The 23131-nt window shown below is 36.3% G+C and overlaps 1 protein-coding gene across 22 annotated transcripts in view; it reads left to right on the forward strand.

The window, feature by feature from the left end:
• MEF2C (myocyte enhancer factor 2C) overlaps nucleotides 1–23131 on the forward strand; it is a 141127-nt gene that overhangs the window by 50138 nt on the left and 67858 nt on the right. For 19 of the 22 annotated variants that reach the window (XM_075741258.1, XM_075741266.1, XM_075741256.1 and 16 more), the window contains one exon: nucleotides 11466–11663. In XM_075741258.1, the coding sequence (XP_075597373.1) occupies nucleotides 11610–11663 (54 nt within the window). In that variant the 5' untranslated portion in view covers nucleotides 11466–11609. Of the gene's footprint in view, nucleotides 1–7736; nucleotides 7914–11465; nucleotides 11664–23131 lie in introns of those variants that run through there. The other 3 variants (XM_075741253.1, XM_075741271.1, XM_075741255.1) reach the window with 2 other exon arrangements.

The following is a 23131-nucleotide window of genomic DNA, read 5'->3' on the forward strand; positions in this document are numbered from 1 at the left end:
AATAAATAAATCCAGCTGCGTGTGCTAATGGAGTGGTTACAGCTGAGGTTCAGTAGGCAGGCTGTGATGCTCACTTGTGGCTTTCGTAGTTGTAGACAGTGGTAGGTGTACCTCCGTGGTAAACACCTTCCGTTTCAGCAAATTTGCTTTTACAGGTCTTGAGGTGATGAGAGCTGTTTGATTCTGTGAAAAATTAGAAGAACAAATCCTCATGTGGAAAGTATGAATTAGTTACCTAATACAATTTTCAAAAACTGAATGTGAACTATGATGTGGTTGAACAGCACGCTAAATTAGATGAGGCTATTTATGTCTTTGTAACTGACTCAAGATGAACCTTTAGTATCTAAAGTGCAGCTCTTTTAGCTCTTTATCGTATCAAAGCATAACTACTCGGTGAGCTGTATACCTTGTATCTCTCTCTCCTCTCTTTTTTCATGTGAATATTGTTAACACAAATACATCTATTGCTTGCCCCTTTCTCCACCACGAAGGACAAAAAGAATCTGTAGAATATCCCACTAAGCCGGAACAGCAGAAAATTCCTTCCTCAACAGACAACATAAGTCTGTCATTTCAGGCACCTTGCCCGTTTCTACTCCCACAAGGCATCTTCTTCTGTTTTCTCCTTCATAGCAAATTCCATGTTATCTTTCCTTTCTTATAGCCATGTCTGTTTATGGATTTTTTTCCAGTTCCAAACCAGTGTGAATCCAGTGTGGATCTTCCAGCGTAGAGAGGTGCCTCTTGTCAAGATAGAGCCGGAAGGTAGAAAGCAGGTAGCTTCAGCATATCATAGAATCACAGAATGGTTTGGGTTGGAAGGGACCTTAGAGATCATCCAGTTCCAACCCCCTGCCATGGGCAGGGACACCCTCCACTAGCCCCAGGTGTACTAGAACTAGCAGATAACGGCCATGTGCTTTATTTCTTGGTAGTCAGAACCTGCCATTTTTCTAGCAGATGCCTCATCCTGAACATGCAACATTCCAGACGTGAGGCACCAGACAGTATACTTGCAAGGTTTATTTCCTATCTTGTGGCTTATAAGAGGTATCAGATCTTTGTAATCACAAGATCAGTGCTTCTTCCCTATACTGCCACTGAGCTTTTTTTCCTTTTTTTGGTAGAGCTGTATTCTGAGTTCATGTGTTTCTACTTAAATTGTATGTATTTTGTATATTTAAAAGCAGCAACCTGTCCTAATTTATGAGGTTTGCCATTAGAAAAAGACATATATTTCACACAGAGGCAGTTCCTCACCCCTATTCAGTGAAATGCAGGTGTTTTCATTTTTTTTATTAGCCTTATTATGTACCTGACATACATTTCATCTCCTTTTGTCCTTGGGAAAAAATGTCTGAGTGGGATTGGAGGCATTAATGTAGACTTTTCAGCTGTCATGGTCATTGGGAAGATTGATATATTTCCTTTTTTTTTTTTTTTTTTCTTCTTCCATCTCATTTTAAGCCTGCAGCTGTCTCTGGGCAAGCAGTTGAATTCAGGGAGTGTCATAGTTTTTATACTTATATTTATCATATTAACATTTACACAGACTGAATGAACAGTTAGCAGCTCAGCAGGTCTCCACCATGTTGTACAGTCTACTTCACATTTCAGAAGAACTATATTCAATTCTTCACATTCCTCCGAAGGTCAGGAATTAAAGGGAAAAGGGTGTGTCTCTAGAACTGGGTGTACAAATGAGAAATGCAGTACATCTCAATATCTAATCGTTCCTCTCTGAGAAATGAATTGCCAGATGAAGGATGTACTGATCTGAGGTTGCTTAAGAAAACTAATAAAGGTACTTAGAAAGTTATGTGTTTGGGTCTATGCTGTAGGGAAACCAACTTTCTGTGGTAATAGAGTTGTAGGTGAGATGGTCTAACACCACAAACAAGAAACAGTTTCTAGGCAGGGGTAATATATTTCATTAGACCAGCTGGAAGAAAATTGATGAGTTTTGAGTACATTGAGGAGCCAAAGAAGGGCTCATACACTATAAAGGCAATTTATTTTTTCCAACTCGGTCAATCTATATTAGATACTAACTCTGCTTACAGCGCTTGTCTGACTTCTTTTTCAGAATTCGTGATGGATCTGTTCTCATGTTTGCATTAGTATAAAGGAGTAGCTACACAGAAATCAGTGGCATTCTCTGGATTTAAAATCTTATCTGCCTGAGACTCAGTCCATCTTTGACAAGTCAACAATTGCTTTGGGTGACTGGTTGCATCATACAAGAGATATTGGTGAAAAATACATATATACATACATACATAAAGTCTAAGGCATTACTCAGTCCATACAGAATCAAATATTTCAAGCCTGAGTAGGATAACAGCAAACTACTAGCTATTCAGCTTGAGAGACTAGCACATACAGCTTCTCCCAAGATCTGATCCGATTTTGAGGAGTTTCTGTGGCTCAGGGACATCTGCCTGAAGTCTTTCATGTTTGATTGCTTCAGTTCTCTGGTGGGAAGCTGAACCATGTTAGGGGATGTGCGTAAGAGGTATTGCCCCCTTTCGGCTTCACTAGCTAGCCAAATTCCTAGTTTGTTTCCATTACAGCAGGGAAACTGACAAGTGACTCAAGTATTTCCTTGATGGTATTTGTTTACAAAGATTTCTTATATCTCTAAATGTAGCAAGACTTGAGAATTAATGTCCATTATCAAGTATTAATGTTTGAGTTCCCTTTCACATCGGCAGTAACTCCAAAGCCATTTCTCTGTGTCAGTTTTACTTCAGGGCTCTACTCCCTTTATTTTCTATAACTGAGCTCTCTCCTAATGTCTCTCAATTTTCAGCTTCTCTTCATGGTCACGAATCACAAACCTCCATAAAATTATATCTCACAAAGTTCTTTGCTGTCTTTTATTCAAGCATCCAGGTCTATAAGATAACAGAAGTTATTCTTACCAGCAGTAATCCTACCCTTTCCACCTTCTTTCATCTTCCAGCCATTACTCAAATTACTCTTAAAATGGAAATGCCATGAGCAACGCTTCTCAGCCAGAAAATATATTATACCACTTTAACATATTTATAGTTTTCCTGACAAGATATTTCCCATCACTACCCCAAAACTTTTTTTAGTTTCATTCAAGCTTTACTTTGACAGTTTTTGTCACTCATTTTGGTGATGTTGGAAAGGATTCCTTTCATTAACCCCTTCACAATATTTGGATAGAATCTGTGGTCTGGCGGAGGCACACATTTTCTTTTGGTGAAGAACTTTTTCGCATTCGCTCATTTTTGACCTTATTCTACCTCCTTAGATGAGCCTTCCTAATTTTCAGCATAGTCTTTGAACCAAATACAGTGCTTACCCATTTATTTGCTCAGTACTTTGAAGAGATGTTGGGTTCTTATTATATTTTGTCCTGTTTATTCATGCCACAAAATTCCTGTTTCTAAAAGCTTTCTCTTTTCTCCACAAAATTCCTGAAAAGTTTCGTGTGTAGGATACCCCTTTTCAAAATATGATTATTTTGAATATGTCTGTACAGTCCAAATCTTTGTTGCTTCTCACAGAGGTGAAGTAATGGTGCAGCATAAACCTAGAATAGCAGAACGCGGCTTGTGTTGTTAAACACACATAGGCATGATTACAGTGCCCTTTGGGTGAGGGCACTCAGGATCCTGTGTCAGAGTGTATAAAATTCCTCTGGAGCTTGTTGGATGAAGATGAAGGAGGTCAGGTCTGTGTAGATCTGAACAAGTCCAGCTGTTTTACCCAAAATTTAATTCCCTTCTCCATCTACTCTGTCTATTGCTTCAAGACTGATCACCGACCGTAGTTCAGACACTGCTGTCTCCAGCCCTCTTGTCTAAGTGCACGTACCAAGCTTCCTTGCACTTCTGCAATTCAGCAAATTATAAGCAGTAAGTAATCAAAAATATTTTCTGGTAACAAAGAATCCTTTCGAGAATCAATCCTTACTTTCTTCAATAGAGGACAATCTAAAATTGTCTGCCAGTGGTATTGGCATTACCAGGCACTTGTGCCCAGGTTCAGACTGTGATTTGATATTACAGTACATACCTTCTTCCAATCATACCTGGAATTGTCCCCTGATTCTTAAAAGCCATTGTGAGGATTTATGTTCCTCACCACAGACTTCCTCACATACAAGCACTAGTAGCAAATCTGTAAATCTAGATCTAACCACAGCCAGAGACTGCTTTCAGGTGGTGCAGTGACTTAGCTCTAGAGATCTTAGACTTTTCCTGTAATAAGCCAACACTCTCCAAAGTCCTTTGTATTTATGTATAAGACTGCTCCCAAACTGTAAGCACTAGTATCTTACCCGGTATGAAAAATATCTTTAAATATAGGTAGACCAAGATCAGAGTAGTTCCAAGACATCTTTTCAACACACAAGGTGCTAAATCATACTCTGTCGACCACTGAAATGCTTCCTCTTCTCCTCCAGCTCATTAAATGACAGACTGAATTTCTAAAAAAATTTTCCTGACATTTATTGCACATCTATTAACTATAATGCAATCCAATCAAATTAGTAGCTCAAAACTATCAAGACTCCTAGTTGAAATTGCAGCGGTCCAGTTTCTCTATTCCATTGTCAGACAGGTTCCCATTCCTAGTCACTGTCTCCATTTCAGACCAATTAGGTGATTCGTTTTCAGTCCTTTTTTTTTCCCTTGTATTATTAGCTGGTCTGATTCAATAAACTGTTACGCTTGAGCCAGTATCCCAGGCACTTCAAGGATCCTATTCCATATTTATCAGTCAGGCTCCCATTATGTTTGTCTAGCTGCCAAACGTATGTCATGAAGCTAATCATAAACCTATAAACTTTTTCTTCAAAATATTTGCTTTCCATTTTTTTCAGCTGGGTGATGGGTAGACACTGAAATATCACCTACTAGTCATTGTCTGTGTAAAATCAACTTTTCACAGGTATGGTTTTTAATACACTAGCATTTCACTTAATTGCTTTCCTTAAAATATGCATTAGTGTCTGCATTCTTTGCTTTACAAATCAAATACTCTTCTTCATCTATTCTTCAAAATGTTGTAAATTAGCCAAGTCTTCCTTTCTTCATCAAGCGTGGCAGGCACATATCTCTTCTTACTGGGCTGCAGGCAATCAGTGTTCATCTAGATTGCTGGTGGCTGCTTCCTCTTTTGGTGCACCGCTGCAAGGAATGACTCACCATCTGTGGCAAATTCCACAATCACTTGGAAGGCCTTTGGCCTCCTGTCATGGATCTTTATCAGCCTGGCCAGGTTTGGTATAATATGTGTGTACTATTCAGAAAACCCTCCTTCACTGTGCCTGATGGATGACTCTCGGCACATCCTCTGGAAGGTAAGCTGAAGTCACTCCTTTCCTTTCCATGCAGACATGGATCAGCTTACACTCATAGGTAAGACTAGATATCCAGTGTCTGGATAACTCGGTCTTTTGGAAAGCATGGTCTGTGGCATAAGGTAGTAGGACTACCATTGGGAAGTAACATCTTCTCCACTGTTTTGGCGATGATGCTTAGTTTGCCCAACAAAACTTTTCAGGGGAACTTTGCAAAGTAATAGCAAGTGAAACTCTTCCACCCACATTGCATAAGTTCTTGCTCTGTGAGATAACTTGGTACTATATGTGGGCTGTAAGCTACAGTGACCACAGCTGTCACATTCAAGGGAGATGAAGTATCCTTACAACTGGTTTTCAGAAGTGTTTAACTCCAAATTTAAAAAAAAAAAAAAAAAATCACAATGCTAGACATTCTCATGCCTCTTCTTCCTAGGCTTACAAATATTAGCATTGACTATAAGACAGGAACTTGGCTGAAAGAGAGGAATTTTCTGCAATTCATTCCACTGGAATAGGAATATGTTCAAATATAAACATGAAAAGGAAATAAGGTATATCTCCTGAAGCTCAGCTTTAAAAATAAACAGATTCTACTATCCTTTACAAACAAATAAATAGATGGAGTATTAGTTGGAATACAGAATCTTACAAATTTGGCAGATGCTTTCAAAATCAGTAGTAAAATTAGTAAAATATGATTCAAGCTTTCTCTAAAACTTTTAATTAACAACTTGACTATAGTTGCAGTTTGCAAGTTTATGCAATTTGCAAATTTATGAACATTTTACTCTTGCCTTGATGCAGAACTTCATTGTCCTTGAATTGTTCTCCAGTATAAATTAAACTCATGCCATAAATCAGGAATCAGATTAGATAAATGAAAAGATGAATAAGCTTTGGTAGTTAAAGACTACAAATATTTTCTTTATGTACAGACTTTTTCAGTTTGGCTACTCTTTCTCTAGTAGTCCACAGTATTTCATCTGTTACATTATATCCATTATGGCTCAAATGTTTGTTTTATACTTCCTGTAGCAAAATGCATGATCTCTTGGGAGTTAAATTTCGTAGATTAAAATTAACTCCCTTCCAACCTTTTCATGTGGCAGCCTGACCATAAGATCAAAATACATAAATGTAGGTTATGTTTGATTTCTAAATCAGGGTGTTGTGGACAGATGTTTGAAACCTTAAGATGACTCAGATTCATTTGTTGCGTGGCTTTCTGCCTGGATAACCATACTGTAGATGATGCCATGTCTGCTTTACTGATGTATTGCCGTGGTGATGACATATGTAATTTTATCATAACCTTTCTGTTAATGGCCCAAACTGTGTCTTCTGTAATGACCATGCAACCAAACCACACTGAATGTGAAGGACTACTTCTGTCTTTAGTGCCAGCTGATCCCAGTCAGATAACATGAAAGGTGATCATTACTTTCACCCTTTTCTGTATTTCTTTCAACTTTATCCAGCTCGAGGTGGCAGACCCGAAATGATCGGTGTTGTTATTTGATGCAGTATGCCCAGCTGTTTCTTCACTGTGTGGCTGTCCTCATCTGTATATGGAGCGCAGTCAGCCAGGGCTTTTACAGACAACATTTCAGTGACCATTTTATTTGAATATGTGTTCCCCTCTGTGGATTTTCATGGTTATGTTGCAGTTTTTGCAGCTAATTTTTCATCAGAAAAGTAGCTGATGTATTCTTTCTCAGTACGTTTAGACTTTTATTTGGAATCTGATTCAAAACTCTTTTTGAGTAAACAGAAAGGCTTGCATAAAAAGATGTCACAGATCTTTGAAGTTACTTTTATTTATCAAGATAAGAATGGCAATAGAACGGGGACAGCATTTTTTTGTTTGTGTCCTTACATCAGGATAATAAAAAAAAATTGTTTTGGTTCTTTAGTTTTAACCTAATTAATGCACTGAGAATGCAAGCTGCTTAATGGAACAGGGACATCTTTATGGCAAGTTTGTTTCTTTTGCAAAGCAACCATGAAAATGCTAAACCCTTGCACATTTTAACTTAGTTATTCTATGGCTGCCTTCTTGTTTATAAATTAAATATTTATACTCTCCTGTTTTGTTACCCCTTATTGCCCCTGGTGTGACTGTTCAAAGAACTCTCTGTCTGGGGTGTTGCAGCAGAGCAGATTCAGACAGTTCTGCTCGGAGAAGGAAGTGGAGAGTTTTGGTTCCCATTTTGCACTTCTGGAACAGTTTAGGGAAGGAAGCACCTTTACACCTTTTATTGTTCGTGGTTGCTGACATCATATCCTTCCCTGACCACTCTGTGCGTGTTTCCTGCCATTCTATCGAGATTCTTCTGTGTTGCAGAGAAGGGATAGTGGGTGTGCATGTGTGTGAGTGTATGTGTGCGCGTGTCTATGTCCGGCGTGAATGTACGAAATAGAGACAGGAGCGGTCAACTGATCTGCTGCATTTGTCCATTAGCTCTTTTCCCTTCTCAAGGCTCAGATCAATCTTCTGTCAGCTACCACTGCCTCTGCCAAATCATATAGTGAACAGAAGCCCGCCAAAAATGAAGTTCCTCTTTTTGTAAGCAGTCTGATTTTTGTTGTTTTTTGGTGGTTTTTTTTAATGTTTGGGTTTGCGAAAAGAAAAAATGCTGAAGATTGTAACACCATAGCATGTAACTATGTGTTTCTTTCAGTGCAATTTGTTTGCATGTAACCATGTCATTAAGTTGGAAGGTTTCTTTTATGTGGAGAGTTACTCCAACAAAGCTGCTGGAATTATTTTGAGTTCCTTTTTAGATTCTCTTGGGTAATGAAAGCCTGCACTACTACTTGAGTTTTGTAGTACCTTCAACTTTTCTAGCTAGTATGCTTTATTAGTGTTAGGGAAATACAATTTATCGGTTAACAGGAACTTTAAATACTTAATATGTAATCCTTAATCCTGCAAGAACTTTCAAGAAGTATTGAGAACACTGGTGAAGTCCTAAAGCATCCTTGGGCATCTCTTGGTCTCCAGAGTTCTTTACATTCTGTTTGACTCGGAAGTCACCAGCCCTTGAAGGTTACAGTCCTTGAATCAGAGGTCTTGATTTACTTATCTGAATCTAATTGATTTGGAATCAGTCCAGCTGTCTGCTTTATATATGTGCATGTGCAAATGTGTATTCTAATGAAATGAACAGAGCTGTAAGCAAAGACACAGTAAGAATAGCACGTGAAGCAGTGTGTGTTGATACGTATATATGTGTAAAAAAGAAATAGAGGATGCTACAGCATTCCCAATTTGTTTCTAGTAGCAGTAAAAATAGCAGAAATTATTTTTAAAAACGGAAATAAATTTGCTAGAAAAACTGAAAAGCTTTTATTTTAAATTAGGCTAGTAAGCAAAAAGCAAACAGGAGAGAGAATTTTTTCATCAATGCAAGAAAATTTAACCTGGTGCCTGTTGAAGCAAAATTATGTTTCTTTGCCAATTGCATTTGATACATATGGCCTAACACATTCTGTCTTCTCCTCCAGGTTCTCTCAGATTGTATAATATTTAATAACCAAATCATCCTCGCTCCCCTTCAGCTTTGTTTTCCTGCACATCTATATTTCCTCTTATAATAAAACTGCTGCATTTAGTGGATTACTACAGATAACGAAGAACAAAATTCTGCTCATCAAGTGTTGCATGAGTTACTTTAAGATAATTTTGTGTAGATCAGAGGAATTTTAAGTGTTCTGACTTTAAACTGCCTATAAAAGCTTTTGTTGTTTGAAGACTGGTCTTAAATGTGGAACTGATAAGCATGTGGGAGGGACTCGGCATATTGCTCCTCCACTAGGATTTTTGTCCTTCCTGGTAGATTTTCTCAATGTTCAATGATTTCTTTTCTGAACTCGCTCAGCATCAGCATCTTGATCTGGTGAGCAGCTCTCATCCTTGCTAACCTGTCACCACTGCTCTAATCTGTCCACCCCGACCTTCCACTTCGCAGTGAATAAGAGCTTAGGCAGGCGTAGAGCTGTAAGCCGATAGTGCCACTGCCTTCAGCTGAATGAAAGGAAAGGAAATTGTTCCATATGCATTTGCTGTGGATTAGCGTATTGGCTTACTGTTACAGAGAAAGCCTGTTAGACTCCTTTGGGTCCTGCATGTGCACGGGAAGCACCATTCTAACTTGCTGTTTGTATTGGAGGTAAGACTATAGGAAAAACAGGAAAGAAACCCAGTCCGAGGAAGTTTGAAACTGTTTCTAAAAATAAACTGGGTTTGTTTGTCAACACTGAATATCAGATAAGACTGTCTCCTAGCTTTGTTTGGGAAAAAAGTTTTATAAATACATTTAATCAACTTAATTTACTTCAAAGTTTTGGACTTCTATTTTTTCTTGTAAATACAATCAAGCGCCTTTGTGTCTTTTTAAGCAGTGAGAAGTTGAACTGTTCTCAAAAAAGTAAAAAGCAGCAAAAAAATTTTGCAGCCTTACACTGTATTATATTGGCAATATGAATTGTTCCATGTTCTGCACTATGGTAATGATTTAAGCATATATAAATACGCCTAGCAAATAATATAAAAAGGCATTCATGTACAGAAAGGTAATAAGTGTTATGCCTGAAAATGTCTTTTGCCCAGCAGATTAATTATATCAAAGTGGATAGTTAGAAAACTCAGACCGACTGCTTATTTGTTAACTTTTTTTTTTTTTTTCTTGGAGCAATAAAACACTTGAGCAGCTTAAAGTTTAATGTATGCAAAGAAAATCAAGAGAGAATTGAAGATCAGATTGAGTGAGGTCTAGCTTTTCTACCTCAGTAGCTTTGAATCGGAGCCAAATAATGGATTAAATGGCCAGGACATCGGCTTAGTGTTACGTAACATATTGTGAGAATTTATCAGGTTGGCTGTGAGACTGCAAGCTTAAAATAAATAAGGAAACACCAGCCTCCGTTTTAAAACTACTAATTTTTTATTTCCAAGGTGATATTTTTAATAAACTATGGATCTAACATAAATTTTTTTAAAAATACTTTTAAATTAATCTTGTTGAGATTTTTTTCTCTCCTCTGTATTTAAAAGAGCTCTGTGCTTTTCTGTTCAAAATATGTAAATATAAAAATATGGTAAACGAAGGTTAAAAAGGGAAAAAAATTGCATCTCTTACTTTAGTACTAGACTGAACATCATTTCCATATTTTCTTCTATTTCTATCAAGTCTTTTATTGCAAAAAATACTTTGCATATGATAGACATGAATTTAGTGATTTATGACATTTTGTGAAGTATGGAGTGTGTACTGCATTATGTATTTTTGTATATTGCATCTAACTGTCTTTAGTTTTGCGATACAACCAGTATTGTATAGTTCAGGGAGCTAGTATCAGTGCATTACTAAAACTAAAAATATTTTTCAAAACATTCTTAAATTATCATCTGTCCCTATTGTTCTGTGTCATATAGCTTGTCTTTCAGTGTAAGAATTTTTATAAGAAAATATATACGTGTTTTCTATTTATAAATAATTTGTCAGAATGTTTTAGAATTTACATTGAAATGAAATGAGGGAAAACGCACTACTGTTGTTCAAGTATCTTGAATAATTCTTGTACTAATCTATATTTTTAAAGAAGAAGGTTAAAAATTTTGGATTTAAAGTAGCTGACATCTCCCATATATCAAGTAACACTTTAATAAAGGTCCATCCTATTTGCATAATGAGGGACATTATCACCTCTGCTGTCAAAACACAAGATTGTTTTCCCTTCAGAAATGAATTAGCTGGCCTACTTAGCATACATAGGTACAGAAAGGTTCATTAACTCTCTGATTTAGGTAATTTTTCATATTAGAGCAGTGAGTGATATTTAAAACTAGAGACACCTAATTCTGTTAAAGTTTTGGCAATGGATATTTCAGTCCTTTTCTTCATTTCTTGATATATTGGCAGGTTTCTTCATAAAAAGAAGCCTGTGAATTAAATTATTATTTCTCTATGCATTACTTCTTTTGTAGATGCAGTAATTTTTTATTATAATTTACCTGTACACTCAATTATAATGAGCATGCTTGGTCAGGTCCATATAATAACTTTCAGCTAGTTATCAATTTTGTAATAACATTTGATTTCCTTTCTGTGTTTAGCAGGAACGGATGCAGGGGACTGTGAACTGAGTAGAGCAAGTGTTGAAGAAGGAGGTTTGTTTTGAGGAAGCGGGAAAGAGGAAGAAAAGAGAAGGGGAAAATACATAATTTTAAGGAAGAAGGAGAGAAAAAAAAACGGGGACTATGGGGAGAAAAAAGATTCAGATTACAAGGATTATGGATGAACGTAACAGACAGGTGAGTAGCAAAAATACCATATTTGACCATCATATTATATTTCTAAGGTGACTTATTCTCCTCAGTGATTAAAAAGTTGATAACTTTGTGTACATATACCTACATATATGTATACATATACACAATGTATGGAAGACTGTCAAAGAAAAAGTACTTTTGGAAACATCCTGAAACCTCACACACAGTTTTTTCAAGTTGGTAACATGCATAGTTTGGAATTTATTACTTGAGGCCTTGATTCTACAAAGATTGATGTGTGTGCTCTACTTTGGGCTCCCTCTGCACACACTTTGACTTCAGTGTGTACTATACACGGTTAAGCTTATCTGAAGTTGTTACAGGATACAGGCTTATAGTACTGTATTTTGTGAACTATTATAATAGGAGTTTATTTGCAGGAAGAGTTGCATTTAAATGCATAGATCCAAATTATTTATGCTTCTATATGTTTGCAGTGTTTTTATTTTTACTTCCTTCATATAAAAATGACACTTCATAAAAAATCTCATCTTTTTCTGTCTGAATTTTGAAAAGAATTTGAGTAGCCTAACACATTCTAAAATCCACATACAATAATAGTGGTGTATTGTAGTTACAAAACAACGTCTCTGTTACTTACGCAATGGCTAAACAGGTCCAGCAGGACCGGTTAATTAATTATTACCACTGCTTTAGATAAAATGGCTGAATAGCTGTCACATATTATCAACACTATCTTTGCTAGTTAAAATATGGTCATAAATTAGAGAAACTGCTTTCCTGTTTTCAGAAAAATAAAATTCAACAATTGGCATCTTAAAATCAGCGAAAAGCTGCTGCTATTTACGTGTGTTGTAAACTGATGGATGTTTTGTTGAAGCTGGAGATTCACTAGTGTGAGAAACTCTCCATAAAATTATTTAACACTATGATTAGCGTTCTTCATACATGTGGCTGCAATTTAGGAGTAATCTTCATTAGCTGTGTTGTAAGAACTTGATACTGAGCTACTATTAATCCATTAGTTCTATTCATTTGATCTACAAATTTCTTCATATATTCAGGTTGGTTTTTAAGAAGTTACGATGTTAGTCTTCAGGGACTTTATAAAGCCATAAAAAACTCAGCCTAGATATAACAACAAATTATAATCTTTAATTATGCTTTCCAAGAAATTTTAAATTTTATAGTTTTAGTAGTCACTTGTGTTTCCCATGGCAGAAAATCATGTATAAAAGCAAAATTATATTTTTGATGGATACATTCTGTGTTTTCCCTAAAGGTTGCCTATTGCTGTGGGCCAAGTAAAAAAGCAATAATTCTATCAATATCAAATTGTCACCATATTTATTTTAATTTGTTTATAGCTTGAAATTGAAATTGGATTTTAAATATTGAACTGAATTTATCACTAAACATTAAAACACTAGTTATTTGTAATTTTCTCATACTATCATGGCTTCTTTTTGAAGTGAACCTGAATTATTTTGTAAATGATACGAAACTACAAAATTTTGCCATTAGTAACAATAGTTCATACAATAGCTTCAGTGTTAACTTGCTTACTCAAATACAGGATATACGGAGAACTTAATCCCGAATTTTGCCAAAGAGATATCTTACAAAAGGCTAAATTTACTTTAAAGAATGAAGACAGTTAGACTTTCAAGTCATTTACAGTAGAGCTTCACGACTTCTAGCACCAGCTTTCAGAACTAATAATTATGAATAAAACTGTAACACTAGAATACTAACAACTATAGTGTTAATACAGAAAGTGTTTATCTTGCTAGCATTTGATAATATCCATCATGCTGATTAGTCACTGCGAGGCTGAAAGTATAGATTTACATTATTTTACTCTCCATATTGTATAATTGGCTTGATTCTGCTTCGCATTTCTACTAATACACTGAAACATAATTTAGAAGTGTTTCTACTGGTTTTATCCTCTTTGCATTTAGTGCCCTGAGTTAAAGCTCAGTGAAGCCAATGAAAAGATTTCCATTGATTCATTTGGACTATGAGATCAGGTTTTTTAGTTGTAGCGATATACATGTGATTAAATACAACTGGATTTTCACTAGTAGCTGATTGATCTTATTACCATTTGTGTAAGATGTCCTCCTTCACAAGCTTTACTGTTTTGTAAAATATAATGTATCCCATGAGCTCTTGCTGCTTCAGTGAAGCAGCAAGTTTGTTTGTTTTCTAACCTACACACTTCCAGTAATCTTAAAATAATAACTGGTTTATATTCCTTTTTTTTTTTTTTAATAACATGAATATAATTGAATGCACAGAAAAGATTAAAAGGTTGCACCGGGGGAAAAAAGAAAAAGAAAAAAAAAGTTTAAAAGTTTTTGATTAATAAAATTAAGATACCAGCACAGTTCCACAAAGCTTATTTGTAGCTCCATTCACCATGATATGGATGGAGACTGTTTTCTTTTCTTTCTTCCTCCCTCACTGAAAGATGTTTGCAAGAAGAGCAGCAGATCTGTTGACTTGAAACTGCTTTGTTGTTGCTCATCATCAGACTCATTGTGGTATCACAATACAAGGCACGTAGATGGGAATATGATATACATGGTAGTGCATCCTCAGCTGTTTTCGGGGACATAAATTCTCTGTAGGACAGCACATGCAGGGAAAAATAGGTGGAACACGTATTGAACGAAGGGATATAGCAATAGTTTGGTTCTTCTGCCCTCTCCTAGTGCAAGGGTAAATCTGTTTGGGTAACAGAGTTTTTGGAAAAGGGTTTAAGCTGTTACAAGGCCTGCAGAAGGCAATTTCTGTCCTTGCTTTTCCACTCATTTGCCCAGTGTCCTGACTAGCTATTTATGTTAACCATTGAATGGAGTACTTGTGCTATCAGTATAACAGCTGTTTTCTTCCACACTACTGTCTGCTATGGTAGGAGACTCCAGTGCTGTTCAAAGTGCTTGAATGAGTGGATTGGGAAGGACAAAAATAGTGCTGACCTCCCTTCAAGAGCATTTCTTCTGAACAAGTCTAGTTGGTTGGATTTGTGTACTTTAGTGACCATACTTGTAATAAATGTAAGTTGAAACTGTCCAGAGTCAGATGTCTGGCTGCAAACATCATAGAAATGTGCAATATGGGGATATGATCTGCACTTTTCCAAAAACTATTTGAAACTTTGACATTTTGGGATAAGTTAAAGGAAAACTACTGCAACCTAGACATTAGAGGCCCAGTCCTTTTACCCTGGTCTGCATAAGAGCTCTGTCATTGACTTCAGTGAGCACAGAATTCAGGCTTTCAACTGGGAGGAGCCATTCATTTAATGTTGTTTCATGTGGGCTGCCAGTTGGCTGTATTTTCCTGGCCCTCATAGTTACCGTGTGGTGACGAAGGTGGCAAGGATGTTTGAATCTTCTATGAATTATCACAATCTTTTTTCGGTTATGAAAGTTTCAGAAAAGCCCATCTGAATAATTCTCTTTCACTCTGCTTTTAGCCACAGGGAGAAAGAGTAAGAGTAACTGCCAGGGCTAGAGTAAATGTGTATTTATTTGTGTAGTTTAGTTACCATCATCATCAAATGGAAATGAAAGCTCTCTAGAGAATCCTGTTATAGGCACCCAACGTGACCAGAGACTTTCTTTTTACTATTGCAGCACTGGATAATATAGTCGTGGAATGAATCTTTGGTAGTGTTGCTCAGGCTCATGAGATCATGGTAGCCTGTCAACAGCCCATTCGAGAAGACTGCATATGTGATAATTACTTGCACGACCAATAGAACCGATAGCCAAAAATATTAGCACTGACATCTGATATTGGAAGGTCCTGACTGCTACAAGTTTTTTGTGCAGAAATTTCAATCAGGCAGATTGGAAAAGGCTGCTGTGAAGAATTCTGGGTTGTTTAAAAAAAAAAAAAAGAAAAAAAAGAGGAAGGGCATTTGCAGAAACATGGGTGAACTTTATTTTCATGTGTTTTCTTAATTGAAAGAGATAATTCATCTAGCTCTATTATGATCAACACATGAAGGAAAAATTGCATTCATCTTCCTCAGAAAAGTCCTTATATTTTTTCTATTTGCTTTTCATCAGTTTGAAATATTTTGTTAGTTTTAATGAGGGACTGTTGTGGTGTGCGGTAGACAGGGATCATCTGAAACTTTTTGCAACAGTCCAGGCAGGGCTGCCCAGGCCTAAAATAAATGGGTGTGATGACACAAATGATATTGTATTACTGTTATATGAGTTCACTTACAAAATATCTCATTAAATCCATGGTCTGTGAGCTAAATCCAGAGGTACACTGACCCAGGAAAGAGGGCATACTGAGCCAATGACATTCTGCTGTCAGGTCTGGAACACACTCTTGCTTTTAATCCACTGGTTTTTCTAGTTAATATTAAAAAATATCAGGTCTTATATGGCGATCCACCATTTCTTACCCCTCTGATCATCTTGCTCGTTAGTTCTGCATTTTTTTCCTGCTCGTGAAGCAGGCTGTTGACAGATCCACACTTAAAACTGAGTTGAGCTTAGCTAATGATTCTGCATACTGTTTAAAATATTTCTTTCAATTTGTAATAAGCTGCTGGGAGGTTAAGTGTTATTAAATACCATAGGAAGAGTACACTTCATTATTAAGGTGCTTAAATAGTAAGACATCCTTTTTAAAGTATCATGCCTGTGTAAGTCTATAGGGTACGACAGTAACAAACACGTGCTGTTTAACTTTTTTATGCATCGGCTTTTTATCATTCTTTGATTCCAGCAAATCTGTGAAGGTATGAACCAAGACTTACTGCAGTTATCAGCTCAATAGAGAACAAATTAAAGCAGATAAGTAAAGTGAGGTTATGGGGCAGGGGAAGAATATCCTGGAGGGAAATGACCGTTTGCAGGAAGACCTAGATTTGTTCTACTGACTTCGATACCTAATGCTGCTAGTTTCAAAACTAATTTCAGCCTCGTGTATCTATTTTTATCTGTGTTTCAGCTCTATTTAAAAGGAAAGAGTAAAAGAGTATCATTTGAATCAGAAAATCCCCTGTAGAAACAGAGAGAAGCCTTGCATATTAGGGCTAACACGAGCACACGTTAGACAGAAAACTTTTTTCCACCAATTCCCTGATATTTTCAGTCTTCCCTCATGGGGTGTCTTCATTTTATCCAAGATCTGAGATTTTATGATTTTTTTTTCCCCCGAGGAAATGTTTTCATATGAAAACATAACTGCTTAACTATGCAGCTAAGCATCATTCTGTTCAATGAACCTTTGTCTTAAACATCACATGCTTTTTATCTTTTATATAATTCAATTCCTTCTCTTGCTTACATTAAATTGCACACAATAAGACATATACTTAGAATATAGCATTAGAGTTAGGCCCTGGTGCTAGTTTTTTCAGAGGTAAAGCTAGAATACACCCCACGTTTTCCTGACCCCTAGATTGTAGTGATCTGTACAACTCTGGCAGCACTATTCACATTCTGCCAGACTACCCGAGAAGTAGAGATTTAAGACAGCTGCTGAACTGAACCATGAATTTCTGTAATGTATTATATTTAAGGTTAAGTGTGCTTGTATTACAAATGTATGTTCTGAGCATAATTTAGAGTGAATTAGCATAATGTAAATATTTAGGTCAAATTACTTTTAATTTGAAGTGTGAGCAAGAAGCCTAAGTAAAGAGAGTGCGGTGGTGAGCGAGGCATCTGCCAGCATAGCAGAGCTGAAAACCAGTGCGGACACAGGCACAGCCTTGCTGTCTTGCAAGGAATGGTTTGGAAAGCCCTGGGGGAGAAGGAGCTGGAGGTGGGAAGCAGAACTGAAGCCATTGTGGAGAGGAAGAAGTTACACTCTTCCTGTTATGACAGGAAATGCAGACAAATGTGCTTCCTGACCATTTGCTCAGCAGGGAATGAAATATTCTTTGACCTTTACCTTATGAACATTTTAGCAGCACAGAACTAGTAAACATGTTTTTATACCCTAAACATCTATTTGTACCTGCCAGAATTGGTGATAGCATACCGAAAAAAAGAAGTCGGCTTTCTTGTATATTGTATTAACCTACTGTGTTTTGATAGAGATGATGTTTTTTGTTTAAAATATGTACATATCTTTACATCTATATATAATGGACTTAGTCTTATCTCTCTGATTCAACAAAAGGAAACAAAGTATTTGAGATTAACCATTATTATTCTTGCTTCCCTGTCTGTTTTTAGATCTAATTTGTAAGTTAAAAAGTGGGAAGCATATTGATAGTGCCTAACCTACTAATTTCTGAGTTGCTATATCATCTGTTAATTAACACATCTTCCAATTATCCCTCCTCACTTTACTTAAAAAGAAAAAAATTGTATGAGAGATCCACCATCGTGTTGGATTTGGGCAGACTGAATAATATCAGTATTTAAAGTATTTGATCTGCTTTTTGTGTACTACTACACTAAAAATGGGGTGTAACACACAAGTACAAAACCTTACTTTTTATACAGAGTAATCATAAACATTTTATTTGTTATAGCTATAATTTTAGGGCATTGTGCTTAGAACTCCTCTTTATCTGGGCTATTCAGCAAGTAGTAGTTCAATACTCTTGAGGCTTTCTGGGACAATAGCTCTTTTACCAGCATAAATCACTGCTGTCTCATCCCTGTAAGTTATGCTGGAGGGTTATAAGAACATGGAAGCAGGCTGCTGAAGGTCCTTCACTGCTCTTTAAAGAGTCTTTCATTTAATATGGCATGCCCAGCTATTGCATAAAGGAAGGTTTGTCTAGAGCAAATCCTGCACTGGTGCTGCTTCCCAGTCCCACTGAGGGTTACTGTAAAGGTTGTCGCAGCCAGGCCTCTTCATACAACAAACGGATCTAAATAAAAATCAAATAGGAGGAGGAGAGAATATGACAAGAGCTGTTACCTCTCAAGTTGTTATTTGGGATTTCAACATATGATAAGATTAGGTGCCTGGCAGTGACATTTTAGTCAAAAGCCCCTTGGTTTACACATGACCAACTTGACTTTATGATGTTTGAAGTTAGGTGGATTGCTCGTGGAGTACCTCCTATTTGTCACATACATCGTATCTACTGTGCTTGGTCTAGTCCCTGCGTCGGAAATTTAGACATTCCAGGTGAAATAAGAACAAAGAGAAAAAATATTTCTTCTTGACTAGGCAGTGTCTGTATCAGATACCTCTGTGCATCAGTGCTCCCTGATTTTTGCTATTCACTCATACATGTTTAATGGCAGGAAATGCATATGGGAAGGATCACGTGCGAATTCCCGGTTTCCCTCATTCTCCTATGTCAGCAGCTATATATCTTTATAATCAGGATAGGAAGAAGTAAGGGGAACACTGATATTTTGCCACTGGCTGGACTGAATTGTTTGAAAGATCACAGGACTGCTAGTTTCAAAATATAAAATGTTAGCACATATATTGTGATTGTTAGTGACAAATCCAGAGTGCTGTTATGGCTCAGCCTCTTGGAGTGTGTGAGATTTCAGAAAAAGTACTAGAAGGACCTGAATTAAAATAAAAAAATAAACCAAACTAATATCCCAAAACAACTGCCACCAAGAAATACAGAAAGAAACAAAGACTACATTGCGACAAAGATAAATAAAGTATCCTGAAGGTTGTATTCATTAAATGAGGGTATGTATTAACTATAAGATCTATAAGAAGCATATAATTCTTGTTATAATTTAGCCAAATAAAGATTATTACCAGTGGCCATTATTACCATCTCTACACACACATATTTAAATTTAAATTTCAGCACATGAAAGAATTTGTACTTGCAACTAAGCAACATTACCTTCTAGTTCATTTAGTTTAAGTTCTACCTACTAGCGATTAAACAAGAAAATCTGCTCTGGGCCAAATTACCCTCTAAATGGAGCATATCACAGGGTGTGATATCCGCCCTTGAATTCAGGCTGTCTACAGCTCCACTTACAGTCATTGCAATGACTAGTCCATGAACCATCTCAGAAGACTGTTGCAGCTTTATACATGAAGAGCTAGTTGAGAGGTGTTTCCATGGTATTGAAGAAGAGCCAGAGCTGAAGTGGAAAAAAAGTACTTTTAACCATCCCCTTATGCCTTTTCTTTAGCACATACGGTGGGTTTCGCCTATTAGGCAGAATGTCATCCAAAATGCATAAAAAGTTCACCTTGATTTATATCAAGGAAGTTGGAAGCTGGCAACTTCACTGATGGGGGGGTTTTGTAGTTTTCCCTATACTTGAAAGCAGCATCTGATTTGCTCACAGCCTATAAAGTGATCAGCATTTGTGCTTCTTCATATACAAAAATGCTGCAGGCTTTAGTAACCTACTTTCTCGTTAGTAACCACCATTCTCGTTATGAGGGCAGTTTGATTCTTAATTTTTTTAAAATAACCCTTTAAAAAAGTAAAATAACCATAGCGCTAAGACAAATAGTAATAGACTAGTGCGTTTTCAGTCAATATGAAGGGATGGAATTAGGTTATTTTTTGGTATGTTTCAAAGGTAAATGTGGTACTCTCTGCACACTGCTCTTTTTGCATATATATAAAAATATGCATAAAAGCACCTCATAACAGTATTTAGAAACTACTGGTGTTTCAAACCTTGTGTTTTATATACACATGCTTAAAAAGGTTTTAAAGACAGTTGAATGCTGGCCTCTTATCTGTTCCACTTCCTCCTTCCACTCCACTTTCTTTCTCCTTAATCCTCACATTGTCGTTATAAAATATTATATCCCAAAAAGCAAAAGGCTTCCTAAATTGCCTACAGTTCTCCTAAAAAGGAGAAAACTTGTGAACTGAAAAACACCTACAAATTAACAGCGGTTTAGACAGCAGGGATAATTAATCATATCTTGGCTAATATTGTCAGGAAAGAAAATGTGGTGATTTGATTCTTGCTGCTGAAAAAAAAATATTAAACAGATATTGAAATGCATACATATGCACTTTCTTGGATGTCCTTTTTTAAATATGTTGAGTTGTCTCACTGCATGTGTGTTTTCTTTCAGTCTCACTAGTGTTCTTTTTGTCAAATGACAAAATTCCATTGTTATATGATGCTGTCATGACTGAGAACTTTGAATGCAGTATATGACAATAAGACTATGTGACCACCTGGATTTTTTTGGTACTGTAGCTTCAGCTACTCAAAACCTTGCATTCATGCAGATCATGTGTGTCTTGTTCATTTTCAGCACTGAGTCAGTTCAAGCGTGGTCAAAGCATCTTAATTGTAGGTTGCATGCTACCTTCCACCTAGACAAAAGTGATCAAATTTTTTAAATAATTTATTCTAATTTTTACCACTCAGCAAAATTGCTGCAATACTAGCATATTATCTGTTACCTTAGACAATATTTCTAAGATACTGTTAATTTGGTTGAGTATGGTTAACATAACAAATGGTTAACAAATTGAGACCCCCAAAAAGTAATAAAGATGCTATCTTCTTAGATTGCTCACAAAAATATTTTAGCATATGGAAAAGAAGTATATTCATCTTCCTTATGTAGCCACACAGAATAAAGTATGAATAAAGATTATTGATTTTAAAAGGCTTGAAAAGTATTCTTAATCTTCCCTGAAGTTACTGACCTTTCACTATACATTTGAAAATACGAGTTCACCCCTGCTATAGACTGTTGTAAAAGCATGATAAATTTACATATAGATATATGTAACATATCTATATGTAAAGATAAACCACAATGAATGGCATATTTGGAAAGGTAATATTCCAGATCACCATAGAAACAGTAGTAGATACAATTTTTTAATGCATTTATCAGCAGTGGCAGAAAGCATTATCTGATAGATTTAGAAAATGTTAGAAAGATCAAGAGTTAAAACCAAATCAAATTCAGAGCAATTACGATTATATTTAAAAAAAAAAAAAAAATCTAGCTGATTTGTTCTTTTTTTGACTTTCCACAAAAAGGAACTCTAACCAGTATCATTCTGGTGATAAGTATTACGAAATAAGTATGTGCTATGCAGCACAGCTGTGTGGTTATTCTAAATGTTCAGGAGCACCTAACAGTAAACACAAACAGTGGCTTTAAAGATATTTCTGTACTGGAGTGTACTTTGATGGTAAGAAGCTGTAACATGCTAAATTCTGAGGTTTCTGTGCAACAGAAACCATACTGTACAGAGACACTCCACCTACAGTACTGTGGTCAAAAAGTTGATTGAAAGGCATTTTAGATGCAGAAAAATATGTTGAGTTAGTACATTTTATTTTCTGTATGTTTAGCTTTTTCTAAAACATGCTTATATAGATATATATATGTTTCAACAAATGCATTGCAATTTTCTGTAATCAGAGAAAACATTAAATGAGTATTTAAAAGACTAGGGTTTCAGAATTTGAATGAAGTTGTTACCTATCTCTCATTCCAAATATCAAAAGCCATTGAGACAGACAAATTTAGAAAGAACTTACTATCAATTATGCATACTTGAGACCGGTGCTGTGGAAAGCGTGTTTTTAAGATGCTTGAATAATTGTATTTAATGGAAATCCATCTTTTCTTAACAGTATGTTGGCAGGGGCTAAAGAGATTGAAATGACAACAAGAGGAATAACATTCAGTATACGTTTGGGAGAATAAATGTTCGTAGTATTGGCACAGAGCCTCATCTTTCTGAGATGGACTAGCAAACAGGGATTAACAATACTTAAAGGTCACGTTTTCCATGGCCTGACACGCTGGGATTTTAAGGTAGTCTGGGGTCGCAGTTAGCATTAACTTGCATTAGGAGTGTGACAAGATAAAACAGCAGCCATATGAACCGTGTACAGACAAATCTTCTTGCCTCAGCATTAAAGTGCAGAGGTGCTACTGCTTATGGGTATTAAGGAATGGTAGCAACAAGTGCAGCAATAGGCTTGCCTGCCCTTGACATATCAAATGCCTTGACTACATGTTAAATTTGATTAATAATAGGCTTAGCAAAACCATATTTTCATCTTAAAAAAATCTTGTCATTGAAAATTAGTAGAGAAAAAAATAGATATAAAATATTCACAGTCATTGTATACACTTAGTGGAAATTGCATGTGTGAAGAAACAGAAGAAGGAGGAAAACTCAACCATACAATTAGCTTAAACAGTTTCTTATTCTGAGTCACACGTCTTACTGGAACTTGTACGTTAGGGCAGAAAAGAGGAGAAAAAAAAAATTTGATGTGCAGGTCTTTCGTTGTCAAAACAGTCCCTGTGGAAGATTATGGGTTTGTACAGAGTAACGATATTTTTCATACCACCTAGGTTTTGCCTGATGTCAGGGCACTAGCTGGCCTACTGAGAACTTGTAAGCACATCCCTAGTTTTTCCTATACAATATGACCCAAAGTCCTTTGTACTAAAACACGCCAGTTCAGATTTCTAAGCATCTAATTTGAAATGAGATAAAGTATGCTACATCTGTGTTCAGAAAAGACCATGTTTCAAAGGTGGTATTT

This window comes from Balearica regulorum, chromosome Z, assembly GCF_011004875.1.
Source record: "Balearica regulorum gibbericeps isolate bBalReg1 chromosome Z, bBalReg1.pri, whole genome shotgun sequence".
Lineage (NCBI taxonomy): Eukaryota > Metazoa > Chordata > Aves > Gruiformes > Gruidae > Balearica > Balearica regulorum.